This window comes from Microcaecilia unicolor, chromosome 7, assembly GCF_901765095.1.
Source record: "Microcaecilia unicolor chromosome 7, aMicUni1.1, whole genome shotgun sequence".
NCBI lineage: Eukaryota > Metazoa > Chordata > Amphibia > Gymnophiona > Siphonopidae > Microcaecilia > Microcaecilia unicolor.
Window position 1 is genome coordinate 48,274,754 of NC_044037.1, and position 19,990 is coordinate 48,294,743.

General features: G+C 41.7%; 1 protein-coding gene across 2 annotated transcripts in view; it reads right to left on the minus strand.

Moving 5' to 3' along the window:
• The window catches only part of WDR44 (WD repeat domain 44), a 113,662-nt gene extending 94,784 nt beyond the window's left edge, over positions 1 to 18,878 (minus strand). For both annotated transcript variants that reach the window (XM_030208978.1, XM_030208977.1), the window contains exons 1-2: positions 18,322 to 18,878; positions 1,851 to 1,884 (exon numbers count right to left, since the gene is read on the minus strand). In XM_030208978.1, the coding sequence (XP_030064838.1) occupies positions 1,851 to 1,884; positions 18,322 to 18,395 (108 nt within the window). In that variant the 5' untranslated portion in view covers positions 18,396 to 18,878. The remainder of the gene's footprint in view (positions 1 to 1,850; positions 1,885 to 18,321) is intronic.
• Positions 18,879 to 19,990: the final 1,112 nt, after the last annotated feature.

The following is a 19,990-nucleotide window of genomic DNA, read 5'->3' on the forward strand; positions in this document are numbered from 1 at the left end:
AAAAGGGGTGCAAAGCACAGGTGGCGAGATGACTTCATCGGTCATTCTGCTCTTCTCAGCTATTCTCAGCTCCCCCTCCCTCTGAGTACTCTCTAACTACGTACATCTACCCCTTATCTACTTTCATTAGCCCAAAACATCTTTCATGACTCTTCACTGATGCCAGTCCCAGGCATGTTTATAAGAGCAAAAGACCCCCTCCCGTGCCAGCTCCCTGAGAACTCAGTTCAGCTTGTGCTGCAGAAAAATGTATTTTGTATCAGAGATGACTTTGGATTTTTAAGAGAAGCCCAGCTCTTATTATGAGCCATTTGCTTGTAGAGGCCTAGCTCTTTAGCCTGAGCCATTGACCTGTATTTTACTGAGAGCAAGGGTGGCCATATATATACATGGGACACAACCGATCTGTAATGGCTGCATCTGCTTGATGACAAGGAACGGGTTTTATGGAAGGTGGGTATTATGATGGTAGTATAATCGGTCGTAATGTCAATGTTATTATGGCTGTACAAGTTTCGGGTTTACAAGTGGAGGCTGTATTGGAGGGTAATGGGTTAGTTAACAAATTTTAGTAGCAAGGTCATTAAAATCTAGACTATGTCTTAGGAGACTTTCACCGGTGTTTAACTGGTTTGCTATTAATGTAAAAGGCAGCAAGTAGTGACTGTTTCCATCTGTTTTTCAAAAGCACCAATTAAAAGAAAAAAAAAAAAGAAAAGATATAATTGAAACACACTCCATGATGAAACAAGAAAACAGCCAGTAGCTATGTTATAGATAAAAAAATGTTGATGACTCTATAAAATAAATCCTATAGGAATGCAGTAATTCTTGACCTTCTTAATAAACTCAGGAATGCAGTTACAATTTATTGACCTGACAGATGTCAACATTCTAATTACCTGACTGGGTAGTAGCAAGGCGTTTGATCAGCTAAAGTTAATTTTGGCTTGCCCTCTGCTACATCAGGGAAACTTATCACATTTTGCCCTTCCTCCGTAAATAATCCAGATTCCACAAACATGATTGTACTTTCAAACTGACTTTAATGACTATGCCAAAAAGAGGTGATTCCTATAACATGTCTAATGGAAGGAAGAGTCATAATTTATTCAGCAAGTGCCAAACTTTTACACCATTTATCATAACTATACCTCTCCCTATATATCTACACACACACATATATAGATGATAGATATGTGTGTGTGTGTACATATAGACATCAAAATAACTTTAAATGATTTAGGGCCCTTTTTGCAAAGCTGCGGTAAAAGGGGCCCTGTGGTAGCGCTGCTGTGTGCGCGCTGAGGCCCCCCTTTTATCGCAGCAGGTAAAAGGCTTTCTTTTTTTTTTTTTTAAAAGAGAAATGGCCCTGCAGTAAATGAACCACTTGCTGCGTGGCCATTTCCCAGGGAAGTCCTTACAGCCACCCACTTAGGAAATAAGGGCTCCGTGCTACCCTGGCAGTAACAGGGCAGTGTGTGGTACTGCTCAATTACTGCTGGGTAAGCCCCAGGTGCTAGAAAATAAAAATGCATTTTCTAGTGCCAAGTTGGCGAGCGGCAGAGGCCAGGACTACTGCCGGGCTAGGCCCGATTTGCCGCACGCCAAAGCAGCCCTACCACCCTTTAATAAAAGGGCCCCTTAATATGTTACTGCTAACAGTTCAAGTAGCAGATAACATTTAACATAGCATCAAACTAACACATACAAAAAATTCACAATTTCTTATTAATATCTTCAACATTGCATATAGTTCCTTAAAAAAAATTCTGTGTTGGATACTATATTACTTCATGTACAACAAATAAATCAAAAAAAAAAAAGAGAACAACATAAGAAAAACTTACCTTTAATGTTGGAAATCCAACTTTGGTTGGGGACCTGTTGGGAAACGGAAAAAATAAAAACTCAAAAAAACATTTAAAATACAAAAGACAAATTGCTCAAAAAACAAATTACTCAAAAACTTAACTCTGAAAAAAATATGTCTATTATGATTAGGGCTTTTAATTTTAGGTTTTAACAGATGAACCCCAATAAAGCATCCCAATGCAAAACAAACAAAAAAAAAAAATCAACACATCAACTAAAATGATGTTTATTGGTTGAACACAAGAAAAATTTTACTTGTTAGTACTTGCTCATCTCTCCCCTTGCCTGCCTTGAATACTCCACTCAGTTTTTGTAGATTTTTGGCGTGGACTCCTTAATTGCACAAATGCATACTTTTCATTCAACCAGAAAACTAATGGAACATGCCTCATGAAAAACACCAATAAAATATTTTTCTGTATGCTGAAAGGACCCTAATTAGCTAGACACCCCCCCAAATTTACAATGTATAATCACTTAAGAACAAAAGGCATATTTAGGATTCTTCCTATAATAAATGTGGCTTAATGTTCTTTGGAGTCTTTCCTCGTGTATTTATTCCTTTAATGTGCATTAATAGACCAAACACAGAGTGCTTAAGCTTGTACCCGAAGCAGGAGGATACTAAAGTAGCTTGGTCAAGGTCACAAGGAACCCGACATCTAGACTTCTCAGCCTGCTGTTTTAAATAAATAAATAAACCACAGGGATACTCTTCCATTCAAACCATGACTCCTTAATTTTATTCTCAAGTATGACCTCCAATACCTTTGGAATGGTTATTCAATGTACAGGTTTAATTCGATTATTTATTATTTAATTTAAGTTTTCTCATACTTGCATCTAAACAATTTTAGTCCAAACAAAACTGCAATAAAACTCCAAGGGGTAAGCAAAATTAATCATGTTACCTTCTAAACATAGAGAAAATAAAATGACAGCAAGTCAAGGGCGTGGTAGCTAAGAAACCTTAAATGTATTGGTAAATATAAAAGGCTCTTTTTTGTAAAGCTATTATTGTCCATGATTACAAAATTATGCTATGTATAATAACCAATGCTGGTTGAATTGGTATGCACTCTTGTTGAGAGTTTGGTATTTTGTTATATTTTCTGCATTATATTGCTCTTTATCAATTTTTGGATTATGAATGCAGAAAATTAAAAGTTTGGGGGGGGGGAGGGGAAAGAAAGAAAATGACAGCAAATCAAGACCATATGGGCTATCAAGTCTGCCCATTCATAATGTCTACTATCCATTCCTCTCTCAGAGACCCTGCATGCTTGTCCCATGTTCTCTTGAATTCAGACATTTTTTGTCTCCACTACTTCTACAGGAGGCTGTTCCATGCATCTACCACCTTTTCCGTAAAGACTTATTTCATTAGATTGCTCCCTTTCAACTTCATCCTATGCTCCCTCATTCTAGAGGTTTCTTTCAATTGAAAGTGAGTCTCACCTCCTGTGCATTTATGCCATAGAGGTATTTAAGTGTTTTCCTATCTCCCCTCTCCTGGCTATTGATCTTCTTCAAACTGAAGATTTAAGATCTTGATACTTGCTTTGTGTATCATAATTAATTCAATATTTTATTCTTATCTTCTCTCCTTTACGTTTTTCAATTGCATAAGCCACTGTGCTTTAAGGAGAAATTAGGTCCTACCTGCTAATTTGCTTTCCTTTATGCCCTCCAGACCAGCCAAGAATGACTGATGGTTATGCATGCCTACCAGCAGGTGGAGACTGAAAAACTGATTTTGAGCCCCCTGGAAGTCTCAGTATTCATGTATCAAAGCAACAGGAAAGACAGAAACCAGACATCTGTGCGTCAGTCAGTTTACACAGCCACCTACAAAGCGACACTGCTGGCAACTGTTGAATAGCGCAACTACACCAAATTGAGAGATCAATATCAGTAAGGTACTTATGTGCAACCACTTAGTACCGGTTAAGTAATGGGTCTCTTTACTGTTTGTTGTTTTCCAAATAGCTCCCCACAGAGACAAGAACGAACAGAACTATCATAAGTATCAAACCACCGAACCAAACAGAAGACCGCATAGGGAGGGATCTGGGCCAGTCCGGAGGGACTAAAGGAAAGCAAATTAGCAGGCAGGACCTAATTTCTCCTTCCTTAGCGTCTCTCCGGCCCGGCCCAGAATGACTCATGGGAAATACCAGAGCAGTAATCCACGGGAGGGACCGACCAGAACCACTGCAACCTGCTCCTGACCAAAAAAGTGGACATCTATTCAACAACCTGAACAACAGATGTCAGGAATCCCTGAGCACAGAAGTGCTGACCTTCGTCAAAGGCACTGGAGAATGCTCCATTTAAGAGGAAACCTGTCTCATCATGAAAAGCGACGAAAAAAATCTCTGAGATTGGAGAACCAAAGGAGCTCTCAAGTGACCGAACAAAGGTCACTTGACACCCCTTCGGGCCTCATCACTCTCCCCCTATCACGCAGGGGCAGCTACACTACTGTATGCAGAACCAACTTACTCAAGGAACGGTGATCCTGTAAAACCCAGGCAAAGCCTAGAGGAATAAGGACCATGAAAAGGACAACCAGACCTTTTGATGATGAAAGATACGAAAATGACCCTGAACCAAAAAATTCCATCTGCAGAGGAAGGGCCCCCAAAAGAAAAAGAAGGAAGAGAAAAAGGCGAAAGAGAGGAAGAAGCAGAGTGAAAAACCTAAGATTGAAAGAACGAGTGAAGAAAGGACCCCTCGAAAGACTGAAGAGAATAACACCTCATACCATCCTAAAGACTCGTAATCAGCCTCCCAAGGGGAATCCTGAAAGAAGCCAGAATTGTCACCTGGCCAAAGGGAAAGAAAGGCTATTCCCCAATCCAACCATTCTACAACAAAGAATAAATCAAGAATCTCCTGAACGTCCCATGTGGCCCTGCAGAACGGCACCAGGCAACCCCATGGCCATCACACTGATCTCCGGAACGTCCCAATATATAACAGAAGGCAAAAAAGAAGAGTAATGCCCAGAAGCAAGTCCCTTTACCATCACTTCCTGAGCACAAAATTGCCACTGTCGTAACACCAAAAGACATAAATGAACTGGACCAACATAGCCATTGGATCTGGAAGAAAAGAACTATCAACTCGAAAAGAGGAAGTAATGACTCCACTTCTGGACATCGCAGTACCACAAACAAGGATGGCTCAAAGCAAACCGGAACTAACGGCAGAGCCAAATACCAAGCCTCTCCATTCACTAGATGACCCGGTCTACCGAAAGCAAGGGAGAGCAATCAAACAGGAGACTCCCCGACCTACCAGGGAGGCTAACAGCTTCTCAAGGCAACTGACCACCAAACCTATGAGGAGAGCAGACATCTCCATCGGCAGACAACAAGAATAACACCATTGTTTCAATGACCGATGAACATGGCAGCTGAAGAAAAGCTGAAACTTGTACTGCAACAGGAGTGGAGGAGTGGCCTAGTGGTTAGGGTGGTGGACTTTGGTCCTGGGAAACTGAGGAACTGAGTTTGATTCCCACTTCAGGCACAGGCAGCTCCTTGTGACTCTGGGCAAGTCACTTAACCCTCCATTGCCCCATGTAAGCCGCATTGAGCCTGCCATGAGTGGGAAAGCGCGGGGTACAAATGTAACAACAACAACAAATCACTGCACTTCAGGAACCTGAGAGCGTGCCCCAGCTGACTCCAAGAGTGGACCCTGCAACAGAAAGATGTGCATCCCAGGTGCAAATCAGCTGAAACCAGCAGCCTTGCGTTCCAAGGAACACAACTGTGGTGACCACTCTGAAAGGAGAAACGTCATCTGGGTTAGCAGGAACCCGGAGTCAAGATAACATCCAAGTAGTGACAGACCTGTAGAAAAAAAACAAGCCGAGTTCATGGGATCAAAATGCAATTCTCAAAATGACCCCAGATACAAGGTCAATAAGAAAATAAGAAGCCAACATCAGATTCCAACCTGAGGAAAAACCACCTAAATCTCAAGCACGACATTCTGGTAAGGTTGCAAGCATTCAAGAAGTCACTAGGAAACTTGTATCCTGCAGAAAAAAATGTTCAAATTGACAGGAAAACTTGGCTGACAAAAAGAAAGAAAGATCCAAGTGCTCCTTCTGCTGCACCTTCCTAGGTCTATAGCTTGCACCTAGAACAGGTTTAGAAAGCTAAGGGTAAGGCATTAAGAGTACAACCGATGGAGGTATTGCTTCTGGAGGAAAGGCATGAAAGGAACCTTAACTGCCTCCGGAGACTTAGGGGATTCACTATAGTACTGTGAAGGGAGCACTGCCCAATCTTTTGGATAATTGTGACTTAGTGGATTCAGAAGAGGAAGAACCACCAGAAGGCAGCAGTCATTCCCCACATTCTGAAAGAACTGTGGTCTCAACCAGGGTACTAAATAATGAAAGATGACAAACAGGCAAGGAAAGAGGCGACTTGAGTCTAGACAGGCCACCATCTGCAAACAGATATATTTATGAACTCCCTCTTGGAAATAGAAAGGAAGTGCTGATGGAGAAAATAATCATGGAGATGAGCAAAATTACAGTTCCCTCAAGACAACCTATGAACTGAAACCTTCAAATGCAGTATACATAGAACAGCAGACCAAAGTCGTGATGACAGGGGGAAAAAAAAAACCACACCTGCAATTTATCCCATGCACCTGGTATTACAAACTCCATAATGATGAATGATGTGCACTCTGGCACTCTTGAACCCAAGGAAAAGTCTGAGTCTCACTCACAGATATAGAGAACAAGAGAAAGTGAGCTGCCCTCACAGACTCCTATTGATATATGCTTTTCTCCCGTCCCCTAAATGCGTCTGAAAAAGATGGTACAATACGTAAAAGAGAACCAGTTTTAGACTCCCATCCAACTATAGTCGAAGTTAAACAGATTACTAAAGAACAAAGAGAACTCCTGTATAGTGAATAAAGACAAGCTATGCTCATTCTCTAGCAAAACAGAGAAACTACCTTAAAATCCTTACTTAAGTTATCCAAAACATTTCAGGTCATAGTCAGGAGAGCTGAAATCAGGAGTTGGACAGTTATGCCGTACAAGTTCCGCTATTGGACCCAAATGTGAAAATTCAGGTGCAAATATCATGTGCAAATGGATAGAAATCAGGAGTAAACAAAAACGAAGGGCTAACGACAATATACCCTAGGTAAATAATCATTTCCTGCTGAAAACTGGAGAGAATAAAGCACAGGCAAAACCAGTTAAATCAGACCCCAAATGTAAACTACGACCCTCGAAGCCAGCAGAAAAGACTACAATTCCAGCTAACAATACAAAGGGACACAAATATTAACCACTCAGCTAAATTAGGGATTTGCTATTTTAACAGTCAGATTCTGTTATCTAAAAAGACCCAGGATGTAAGCATTGCTCACCAGATATTTCCCTTTGCATTCACAATACAGAGGAAAAATTGAAAACCCCAGTGAACCGCACCAAGAGAAGGGTAATGCTGGAGCTAGCCAACTGCAATGTGCACAAGAACCGTGACGGCCCTAAGTTAGGGAATGGGCCTGACAGAGATGGCATCCCCTCTTAAGCAGGGGACTCCCACACACAGTATAGGAGCTACCCACACCTTACCAAAACACAGTACCTTTAGACCTCCGCTCTGAATCACACTCACCACCTTCAGAGAGAAAATGTTGAGAGAAGACTAAGGTGCCCCAGAATATTCAAAATGCTAGTCTTCCAAGAGCTGATCCTCCCAAATTGCCAAAGTGGTCCCAGATGCACCTCCTACCGGGGTTGACAGATTGGAACGAAGGTCTCCCCACCAAGAGACCAAACTGCAGAGGAAATCAACCCCTGGGGAATCCTCACCTCACTACAGAAGAGTTTGAAGGGAAAACAGCAGCCTGCTACAAAAGCCGCCAGGCCAGCTCCAACGCCACAACCAGCGCATTCAAGATGGCAGAGTTCTCGCCTAAAAGAGCCCGTTCCCGAGCCAAATGCAATATTCGATACCCCTGCAATAGCAGAAAGAGAGTCAGAAATTTGTTTTATTCAGAGTTTGCTATTTGTTTTGTTTTTTCACTCCGACTTTGAATGAACCCGATGCTACACTATGCAAAACCGACTGAAGCATTGAGAAAGTACCCTGTTTGGAAACTGAACATCAGGCCCACTGCCTGCCACAGCAAGAGTCCCTGAACACCATCCTGAGCCCAAGACTGCAGGGAGATAGCCACAATAGCAGGCTAACACCATTTCACCTCCCTGCTGAAAACAACCGTGCTGAACTGTGTCTTTTTTTTTTTTTACTTTGAAACAGTGGCTATTCTCCACGGCTCTGCAAACATCCTTCCCGCGAAGGGGTTGAGGCCAGTTATGGACCAAAGTCCACCCTGGGCCCACAGGTACTCAGTTAAAGCTTGGGGATGGGAGGGAGAGAAGGACCCAGCCACCCAAATTTAACACCCCAGAGGCAACAGAGAACCCAAACAGGCCTCAGCCTCTGCCAGCATATTAAACAAATGGTGCACAGATGCAGAAAAGAGGAAAGGAAGGCAGAAAACTAAGTTTCCTATCAAAACTAAGAGAATTATATGCCTCTTCCAGAATTACATTGCACTGCTCTGAAGACAGAAATTAGAAAAAGAAAATCCTTGAGCCAAGGGGCTCACCATATCTACCACCTGCAGGAGACTGAGAATACTGAGGCTTCCAGGGAGCTTAGCAGGGCTCTTTTTGGCTGGCTCAAAATCAGTTTTTTCAGTTTCCACCTGCTGGTAGGCGTGCATAACCCATTAGTCATTCTGGGCCGGTCTGGAGAGACGATAAAGGAATAATTTTATATATATTGCCAATTGCTTTCTCCTCAGAAAATTAAGTAGAAAAACATCCTGTTCAAAAGGAACACGATGACTAAGTATGGATGAAACACAGTAGTCATAAGTAATGCAAATAAGTAATGTCATCAGGATTTCAAAAAGAACCATGCAATTGCATTCTGTCTCCTGTCAAACTGTTCATCTAAAAAAAAAAAAAAGTAAGTCACATCACAAAGAAATGTCTTTTTTCCTTTTACTGAGCAATGAGCTGCATAAAGTTAAATACATAAATGTGGAATCACCCCTTAAGTCAGAATTTGCCAAAAACTATTCTGGCCTCATTACTAACCAGAATGAAAATATTTATAAGTATTAAATCCAAACAGAATGTGAATTCAACTATCATGAAGAAGTTTCCTGCCATTACTGAAAGCAATTTGCACTACAACATGGGCTTCCCAAAGTGGATGTTGAAGGACATGATGACAGTACAGATTCCTGCTCCCCACAGCTGCAATGAACATTCTTTAAAAATTAAGCAGGCACAAGACCAACCTGGATCAAGCAGGGGAATAATTTCAGTTGGCTAAATAAGTTACTTTGGATGTTAAGTACAAGATTCCTTTAGCAATCACAAATTTATTATTAACTTACATTTCCTATTCCAATAGCATATGAAGTAGTTAAAGTTCTTAGTACATCGAAAGGACCAAATATTAAGAAATCATGCTGCTCTCCTGGGTTTATAAATGTTTTATTGAGCTTCCAGAACACAACAGGGGCATTACTTGTAAATATGTGTAAACTGTCTTTTCTCTAAGAATACAACAAATGAATACATGTCCTGTTTAGGAGGGGGCATCATTTCAATGCTTACTGCATGGCATGAAGATAGCAATAGAGTGAATTTGATAGATTAATGTCCATGTAGTCAAACAAGTAACTAAAGACTGAGGGTTCTAAAAATACAGTGGGCACAAGGGATTATTAAATACTATGATGGACTTGCGGTCAATGCTGTGAAAAACCAAGTTAATGATCTGTAGATGCTATTCTCTGTGGACAGCAAGATACAAGTCCTTACAACATGGGTGATGTCACGGAGAGCCCAGTGTGGGAAATGCTACTCCACCTTAAGAGATTCAAGAAGCTTTTGAGTAGCATCTCCGTGCATATATACCACTTCACAAAGACCACTGTTGCACAGAATTGCTTCAGTCCATTTTTTTAAAGCTTATAACTGAACATGCCAAAGGAAGGTGGAAACATATATATAACAGTAAAAGATGGTAGATGAAGACCTATATGGTCCCTTCAGTCTGCCCAAGGTGGCCAGGATTGTACCTGGCACTCTTAGGTGACACCCCTCTATGCTCTGTAGTATGAAGACCTATATTTACTTTTATTTATTTTTGTTACATTTGTACCCTGTGCTTTCCCACTCATGGCAGGCTCAATGCGGCTTACATGGGGCAATGGAGGGTTAAGTGACTTGCCCAGAGTCACAAGGAGCTGCCTGTGCCTGAAGTGGGAATCAAACTCAGTTCCTTATTTCCCCAGGACCAAAGTCCACCACCCTAACCACTAGGCCACTCCTCCACTCCCTTCAGTCTGCCCAAGGTGGCCAGGATTGTACCTGGCACTCTTAGGTGACACCCCTCTATGCACTGTAGTGTGAAGGCCCACAGAGAACAACTGCTACAGGTAAGTAATTTGTTTTTCACTAAGGACAAGCAGGACAGCAAGTCCTTACAATACGGGACTTTCCGGCTACAGGCTGTCAGCAGAAAAAAAGTGGGGACAATATAAGTAATGGTACAGAAACAGGCAGATTCCAAGACTGGTTTTTTGTGGGAAGAGGGCAGCCTATAACTGAAAGGAATGGACCTAGAGGAGATGGATTCTAAACCCCAAAGAGATTCTGAAGGAAGGACTGACTGGCCAAACTTGCTGTTGCATTGGGAGTTCTGTTCCAAACAGCAGTGAGATGTGAATGTGTCAACAGATACTGCAGCTCTGCAAATCTCACCCATGCAGGCTCACCTCAAATGGACTACCAATGCAGCCAAAGTTCTAACATTATAAGCTGTGATACTATCCTCAAAAGAGTCCAACTTGCCTGAAAAAAAAAAAAAAAAATATATATATATATATATATATATATATAAAGAAAATGCAGTTTGTAGCCAATTAGAAAGTGTGCACTTGCCAATGGAAGCTCCCATCATGTTAGGGTCAAAAGAAACAAAAAGCTGGGTGGACTTTCTATGGATTTTAGTCTGCTCCACATCAAATGCCAAGGCTCTCACAAGTCAGAGCTTGCAGTGAGCTTTCACCTTTGTGGGCATACAACCTTGTAAAAATAATGGAAGGATGACTGACTGGTTAAAATGGAACTTCTACACCACTTTTGGAAGGAACTCTGGATGAGTAGAACCATCATTCTATCATAAAACTGCCTGGAGCTCACTAAATCTGTGAAAATGAGACCTTTCAGATGAGTACTTCAGATGAAAGGTACTGAATGGCTCAAAAGGAGTTGGCCTAATACAATGCTTAAGTAAATACAAATCTTTTTATTTATTAAAAAAGCTCAGAACAAGAAATTCTTTGATATAACCCCTTTCAGGCTTTTACCGCAAACATTGATACTTCTGAGAATTGAATATTATAATCTATAGGTATAGCAGCAGGAAGGCTTACAGGCTCCATGAATTTAAAGTCAGGTGGGGACATTCACTTGGCAAGACAGCTGGCAATATTGCATTGAGAGTACCATACAAATTTTCAGTCAGAAGACAAAGCTAAGCACTTGCTGATTTCACTCTCCAAATTGCAGGAGTTTATTCTTGTTATTCACAATTAAAATCAAAGTAAAATAAAAGATTACATTTATATGCAAGTTAAATTTAATAAAGATTTTCTATCCCACCTAACAGTACAAACCACCTAAGCATCTTACAATCTAGTAAAAACTACATCCAATTTAAAAAAATGCACTTGCTAGTGCTTACTCACAAAAACAGGAAAGGAAGGATATCATTACCTTAGAAAGTCAACCATATTTACTCATAGTTGAGCAAACAGACATTTAGTGAAAATTAGATCTTACACATACAATTCATTCAAGGTCAATGCTGTTGTTTATATTACTTTCTGTTCATAGTAGGGGTCATGCATGCTAATCTGGTTAGTGCATATTATTTACTTTAGTGCTCATTTATGCAATGAGCCCTGCAGTAAATATTGCATGTTTAACAGGACTAATAAACACTATTAGTACCTAACTCCCAGTGAACTATAGGTGGGCTTCTAAAATTTTTAAATATACTAAGAAGAATCTAATAGAATAAATGAAAGAACTGAATAAAATATAACGTAGAGATGAATATTTCTAGTACTCTCTCCTGCAGGACAAAACAGCACTACCATTCCAACAAACATACACTGCCAAAGGTCCATCCAACTTCCACCACTGCATATTTGCAACAGAAACAAAACAAGGAAACCCAATGCGGCCAATGATTTCAAAATTGTGTGTGCTTTATTTGCATCAGAACTTCAATCAACCACTTGAACTAGCTGACTGTAGTTTAAGTTCACACGCTGCATATGTTCAAATTTCCTATCTTGATACAGGACTTGAAAGTAGTACCATAAGCAGGATTTCCTAAAGGTATATAATGATGAACACTAAAATAAAGAATAATTAGCCCTTACTTTCTCTGTTGCTTCAGAATTAGTTTCCTTGTGTAACACACAAAATTGCCCTCTAACTCCTCATAGCCTATCACACGGCTGCTGTGGGAACATAGCTCCCCAGTATGATGCACTGCTCCATGGAGCAAGACTGAGAAGGAACAAATACATGTCAAGGTCCTCAAGGGGAAAAATATCATTTAAAAGTTGGCAATGTCTGGGAATGTAAACTATATGTACTGTCAAAAAAGCATTTCAAGTTCCCCACTTTTTCAGATCTATTAAGTTGAAAATGTCTCTAATTAAGAAAGCCTTAAAATGTTTTGCTATTGATCTCTTTCAGAATGCAACCAGGGCAGGTACTGGATGTGGTATACTTGGATTACAGTACAACTTCAGATACTCTCCTACATATAGTAGGAGGCTTATAAGTACTAGGTCCTAAAATGGTGGATTACATTACAACATGATTGGGGAATAGATCAGCATGGTGATAAATGGAGTTGCAGGGACTGTCCCCATAGCTGGGTCTGTGCAATAACTTTGTGAATGGTACTGCAGAAGAGTTCAGAAAAAAAATTGCCTCTTTATAGATGGCGCTAAAATCTACAATACAGTAGATACAGCTGAGAAAAGATGGAATAAAAAGTGATCTAGAAAAACTTTAGGCGTGGTTTTCTGATTGGTAGCTAAGTTTCAACATTCAGTAGCACTGTCACATGGAACATCAAGTTTTGATTCCTGGTTTAGATCTTCCACTTTCCAGGCTGTCCAGGGCTGAGGAGGGCCAAGGAGGCTGTGTTCAGTCATTGGGTGACAAGGAGCACCAGTCATTATGCCAGGCCAGTCCTCAGGACATACCCAGCCAGACAAGTTTTCACGATAGCCACAACACATATATGCATAAGATGGATTTCCCTACAGTGGAGGTAGTGAATACAAAGGTAAAATTATGTTTCTTACCTGATAATTTTCTTTCCATTAGTCCCGACAGATCAATCCAGAGACTGGTGGGTTATGTCCCTCTGCCAGCAGGTGGAGATAGAGAGAACTTCTGAGGCTCCCTATATGTGGTCATGTGTAGCCACCCAATCCTCCGTATTGTCGATACCAAAGCCAGTGGACCTTCAACGCCCAATAGAGTTATTCTTCTGTCTTCAGACAATTTAAACAGACCCTGCCACTGCAAAAAGCGGAAGGAACTCATACAGCTCACTGTAATAAAAGATTCGCTCCAACTCCTGTCGAACAATCATAACCCAACTTGAACAATAACTGCAAACTTGAAACATACACCAAACGAACAAGATAAGCAGAAAATTCCAGGGCGGGACTCTGGATTGATCTGTCGGGACTAATGGAAAGAAAATTATAAGAAACAATTTTACCTTCCATAGCGTCCTGCAGATCAATCCAGAAACTGGTGGTATGTACCCAAGCAGTTCCTAAGTAAGGCGGGACCCAGAGATCCCAGTTTGCAGAACCGAAGCCCCGAACGCAGCGTCAGCCCTTGCCGCTACATCCAAACGATAGTGCTTTGCAAAAGTATGCACCAACAACCAAGTCGCTGACCTACAAATCTCCTCCAAAGACACCAACCTCGATTCCAACATAGAAGTCGCTTGTGCTCTAGTGGAATGAGCTCGCCGCTGCACCGGCGGATCCTTCCCTGAAGCGATGTATGCTGAAGCAACAGCTTCCTTCACCCAACGCGCTACTGTAGCCTTAGAAGCTTGCTGCCCCTTTTTACGACCTGCAAAAAGCACAAACAGAGAGGAATGGAAGTCATTTGTAACCTCCAAATATCTGATGATAGTCCGCTTCACATCCAGAAACCTGATAGCGTGAAATTCAGAAGGATGGTCTTCTCTCCGAAATGACGGAAGACAAAGTTGCTGATTCATATGAAATCGCGAGACAATCTTGGGCAAAAAGGATGGAACTGTCCGCAGAGTGACCCGTGCCCGTAAAACACAAAACCTGAATCTCGGAAACACTCATCACTGAAGAGATTGCAACTAAAAACACCGCCTTCAATGTCAAATCCTTAACCGACAAAAGAGACAGAGGCTGAAAAGGAGAGTGTTGCAAAAACCACAGCACCAAATTCAGATTCCAAGTAGGAAACACTGAGTTCTGCGGCAGATGCAGATGATTAACTCCCCGCAAAAAATGAACAATATCCGGCTGAGAGGCAAGAGAAGAGCCCCCCAAACGGCCACTGAAACACTCCAAAGCTGCCACCTGAACCTTTAGTGAGTTCAGGGACAGCCCTTTCTCTAGGCCCTCCTGCAAAAATGTCAGGATGTAAGCCACCAAATCCGAAAATGGCGATATCGCTGCTGCCATATACCAAGACTCAAAAGTTTGCCACACTCGCGCATACACCATCTAGGTGGAGTGTTTCCTCGCTCGCAGCATAGTGGCAATCACTCTGTCCAAATAACCCTTTTCCCTCAAATTCGCCCCCTCAATAGCCATGCCGTAAGACCAAACGGGGATGGATCCTCCATAACGATGGGACCCTGATGCAACAACCCCCAACGTGCAGGCAGCCGCCACGGACCGTCGATCAGAAAGCGAACAAGATCCACGTACCACGGATGCCTGGGCCAATCTGGACCCACTAGAACCACGCGGCCCGGATGTCAAGCCACCCGACCTAAAATCCTGCCCAATATGGGCCAAGGCGGAAACACAGAGGAGATCCACCAGAGGCCAAGGCTGAAGCAATGCATCGAAACCCAGAGCCTGGGGATCCCTGCCTCTGCTGAAAAAGTGAGGCACTTTGGCAATGGCCCCGCGCGCCATGAGGTCCATAGCCGTAACTCCCCAACAGCTCGTGATCAAAGCAAACACCTGATCAGAGAGCTGCCACTCCAAAACATGTCGACATGCTAACTGTGTAGATTCTCATAGTATTCCTATAGGTGTCTACACAGTGCATGCTAATTTTTATCACGCGATAGAAACACTAGTGCAACTTAGTAAACAGGGCACCTAGTTTTCCTAGAAAACAGCCTTTCCAAATAACCATCCTTCTTGAATGAATGAAATTTTTACAAGCAGTCAAGCTCTATGGCTAGCAGCTGGGATACATCCTTAGTCTGACTAATTATTCATGTCCTTATTACTAACTGGGTAAACTGGTCTTTCTGCTATTATCAACTATGTAACTGATATCTTGTTTTACCACAGTTTATAATGTGATGGGACTGGAGAATTTTAATCACACGCTTGTAGAACTACAATATGACAGATACAACAAAGAGGGCTTATAAAGATTTTCTATGCGGATATTACAAATAAATTATTCATTTTTGGAATAATAAAGAGTTACAAAATCAACCTAAATAAGGAGTACACAAGATTTTGTAGACAAAAGATTTTTGCAATAGTTTTTGATTACTGCAGCACTGAAAAATATTTTAAAACTGTAAATATAAAGAATTCCAATGAGTTGGTGGGCATTCTGAACAGATAAATAAAATGAGTTTAAGAATCACTGGTGCCAGTACATCACAGCATAATAATTTCTTGAAGCTATTGTACAGAGCTCTGATTTTTCACTACATACAACAGAAGGAATGGTGGTTTCATTAACTGCAACATACTATTACTACTTATTTCTATAGCGCTACTAGACGCACGCAGCGCTGTACACTTGACCATGAAGAGACAGTCCCTGCTCAACAGAGCTTACAATCTAATTAGGACAAGCAGGACAAATAAGCGATAAGAATAAAGAGTAGCAAGATTCCATGCAGAATCCCAAAGAATAGCAAGATACCGTAATCCCATAGTAGCAAGATTCTGTGTGGAATCCCAAAGAGTAGCAAGATTCCGGAATCCCAAAGACTATACTTTCTACTTTACTTCAGGTCTTTCTCTTCCTTCTGTAGGTATCAAGTGAATAAGTTCTTCACCCCTCTTCAAGTCTCCCAAATCTTCATCCTGCATGTTCGAGTTATCAGTAGAAATCTCTAAAAAAACTTAAAATTTTGCCCATACAACTGATGTGTCACAATGGCTACACAGTATTAGCCCAGGAGTTTCCCAGATGCTCAGAGAGACTCTTATATGGCCTGTTAGTGATGCATTACATGCTTAGGCCTCTATAGGCTAGCCATGATTACTACTATCTCAATATAATACTAACTAACTACACACTGTGGTCACATTTTATCTGATTGAATATAAGTTACCTATGCACAAACTGCAAGTTTTTATTATGCTCCCTCTAGGACACTGAGGTCTTCTCAGCAGGTTCTATATACATTGGATTTGCAGTGTACTTGTTGTAGATACTCCATCCCTTCTAGACTAGTAAAGAATTACCTCTTTTGGCCTGGCTTCTTACTCATTAGTACAGAATTCTGAGCTTTTTTTTCTGTTTGTATGAGAGGAAATGTGGAGATTCTGCGCAAGAGTAGGTTTTAGAGGTAAGCTATCTGTTGTCAGGGATCTTACTGTTTTGGGCTTTTTGGGTACTAGGTTATTCATATAGTTCGATCTGAACCTGAATTGATGTGGCATGTAATCAAATAATGTAAATTAAAAAATCATTCTGGTTAATTTTTACATAACCCTACTGTACATGTAGAATACTGCAAACAGTGTCCAAGTCACAACTCACATGTAACTACTAAATTTCTGCCTATTTAAATGTACTAAGTATTATCCAGGAACATAATTCAAGATGTTTATGGTACACATTTCTTTATAACTTTCAAAATCTTTTCTACAGAGTTTTTCTAACATAAGAAATGTCTTTGTAGTGTAAAAATGCATGCATTCTTCTATTAGATTAAAAATGTATGATCCTTCCCAACCAAGTAAGAAATTAATAAGTGTACTAACAGCTAAATAATCTGCATTTAGCTAATGAAACAACATAGTTCTCACTAACTCTTAAAGGTCAATTCCATAAACTAGGTACCCACATTTAAATATTACTACTTATATGTGTAAGTGCACACTTACCATAAACGTGCCAGCAGGGTTTCTAAATGCTACTCTTTCAACTATGCACCTCACTTACATAGCAAGTAAATGCAAGAAGGCATATACTTAGGCAGGGCTTCCACTTACACGTGTAACTAATGCCCTCGTAGCATTTAAGCACCTGCTGGCTGATACGTACATATAAATGTTAGCTGCAACAATACTGTGTTATGCCAGTATTCTGTAATGGAATCTGGGTGCCCAGGTGCCATTACAGAATAGGCTCCCACCAATTGTAGAATTGCTCCCTTAATGGCTGCAATTAAACAACACCAACAAAAAAAGCACAGAACAGCAATACTGGACCTAAGAATGTCTGGACAGATCCCTCAGTACAGCAGTCTAGAGGCCGTACAATAATCTTTGTAGATTTAAAAAAAAAAAAAAAAGATATTACAGAACGCAAACAGAAGTCATCTTCAGTTCAGAAGGAAAGCATGTGATTCCTTAAAAGCTCATATCCACCAGCTTGAAGATAAACCTACAAAATATCAGTTCTTTCACAAATGCTTACAGTAGAGATATGGCGTATCCAGTGAGAGAAAAACTTCTCCCAGTACACAGGGACTGCATTAGGCTGGTGCAAACAGGGCAACTGCCCTGGGCCCCCATATCACAGACAGCCTCAAGCCTGCTCAAAGCTATGGAAAGCAGTGCCCAATAACAAGCTTTGGGGCCCCCTTCCAAATATCTGCTCTGAACTCTGGTATATCTAACACTGATGTCAGCTCTAGCAGATTTCTGTCCTGCTACATTAGTAACACACACACTTGCTCTGCAGCTTTTTGTCCTAACTATACTCTGTAGGCTGTTTCCCTCCCTCCAACAAACAACAACAAAAACAATAATACATCTCCTAAGAAGCTAAAAACTGAAGGAACAAAGCAATGAGCCGAAGGACAGGGGACGCTGCAGGAGCTATATACTTACACCGCGGGGGACGAGCCCATGTTGACATCTTCAGTAGCATCGTAGAACTCCTCCGTGTCGCTATCGGACGCCATTGAATGGAGAGGGTTAGGGGAGAACCAATGTTATCACCCCTACACCCCCTCCCTCTCCCGGGCAGAGTCTGAGTACAAATCAAACCCTCTCCACCCTCCAGCTGGCAGGCCGCCGTAGGCAAAAAAAAATAAACAAACAAAACGCGATCCGGACGCTCCGATCCAGCGACCGGCCCTCTCAATGAAGGATGGATTAGCTGTTAAAATAGCAGCCAAGTCCAGTGGCGTAGCTAGGTGGGGCGCAAGGGGGGAGCGGTCGCTCCCCCAAACAGATTTTTTAGAAGATATAGCGCTTAAGCGCCAAATGCCTGCAGTGCCAATGGCTTTCTCTGCCTCCTCCCCCCTCCCGTGCGAGTCTTGCACCTACTCCGAGTCCTGTTTCTTCCGCCCGCCGTCGCCCATCCCCGTGGTCGCTCGTTTTTAAAGCCCTGAGGCGTTCTCCCTCCGACAGCGGCGATTCACATAGCCAGCCCTCTGCCAGCGTCGGGGCCTCTCCCTCAGACGCCTCCCACCTCTGCGCAAGACAGGAAGTTGCATTCGAGGAGGCGGGACACGTCTGAGAGACAGGCCCCGACGCTGGCAGAAGGCTGGCTATGTGAATCGCCGGTGCCAGAGGAAGGAGAACGCTTCAGGGGCAGGGCTTTAAAAACGAGCGACCACGGGGATGGGCGAGAGTGGGCGGAAGAGACAGGACTCGGAGTAGGTGTAAGACTCGCGCGGGAGGGGGAGGTGGAGGGGAGGAGGAGGAGGAGGAGGCAGAGAAAGCTATTGGCTCTTCTAAAAATCTGTTTGGGGGAGCGAAAGCTCCTCCTGTGCCTCATCGCTCCGTTCCTGAAGGAGGATTCTGATTGAAGGTTCGCTGGTAAAGAATTCCAGCAGGATGGAGCCAGACAACAAAATGCTCAGGCTATTAAAAGTAGGAAAGGTTAGTAAGGGCCCCCCCCCTTTTTTTACTTTATTAATTAAAAAAAAAAAAAACTACAGTATTTGTAGGAACATACAACTGCATATATTATTTAAGTGAAAAAACCATAAATGTGACAGTGGGCTAGCAAAAATAAAATAGCATATACAAAATATATTTAGGAAGTTAATTCCCTTTTACAGGATTACATAGCTATCTAATAATTACAAAAGGAAGAGACATCCAAATCTTATGGCAGCTATTTCCTCATATCTCCTATATGAACACAGCAGGTTCCACCATTCATGAAACGAAACAACCTGATTATTTTTCCAATGCAATCAGATGGAGGGCAAGGGAAATCATTAAGTTGAACAATTTAAAATATTTTTGAGGAATTGGCAGGCCAGGAGTTGAAGCATTGAGGATTAGTGTTTTAAATGACAGAGTATCTTGAATTTTAAATATCTTCTGAGTGGTGCCCCAAACCGAAAGCCAGTATGATTGCAGATTACAACAGGAAAATAGCAAATGCTCTAGTGAACCCACTTCAGAGTGACATGACCAACATAGATCTGATGTACTTTGTTTTACTTTAGCAAGTTTTACAGGCGTCCAGTAGGATTTATGAACAATAAAGTAGGTAGACTGTAAAAGAGCAGCTGAAAAGGAGGAGCGCATAGTTTTTGTC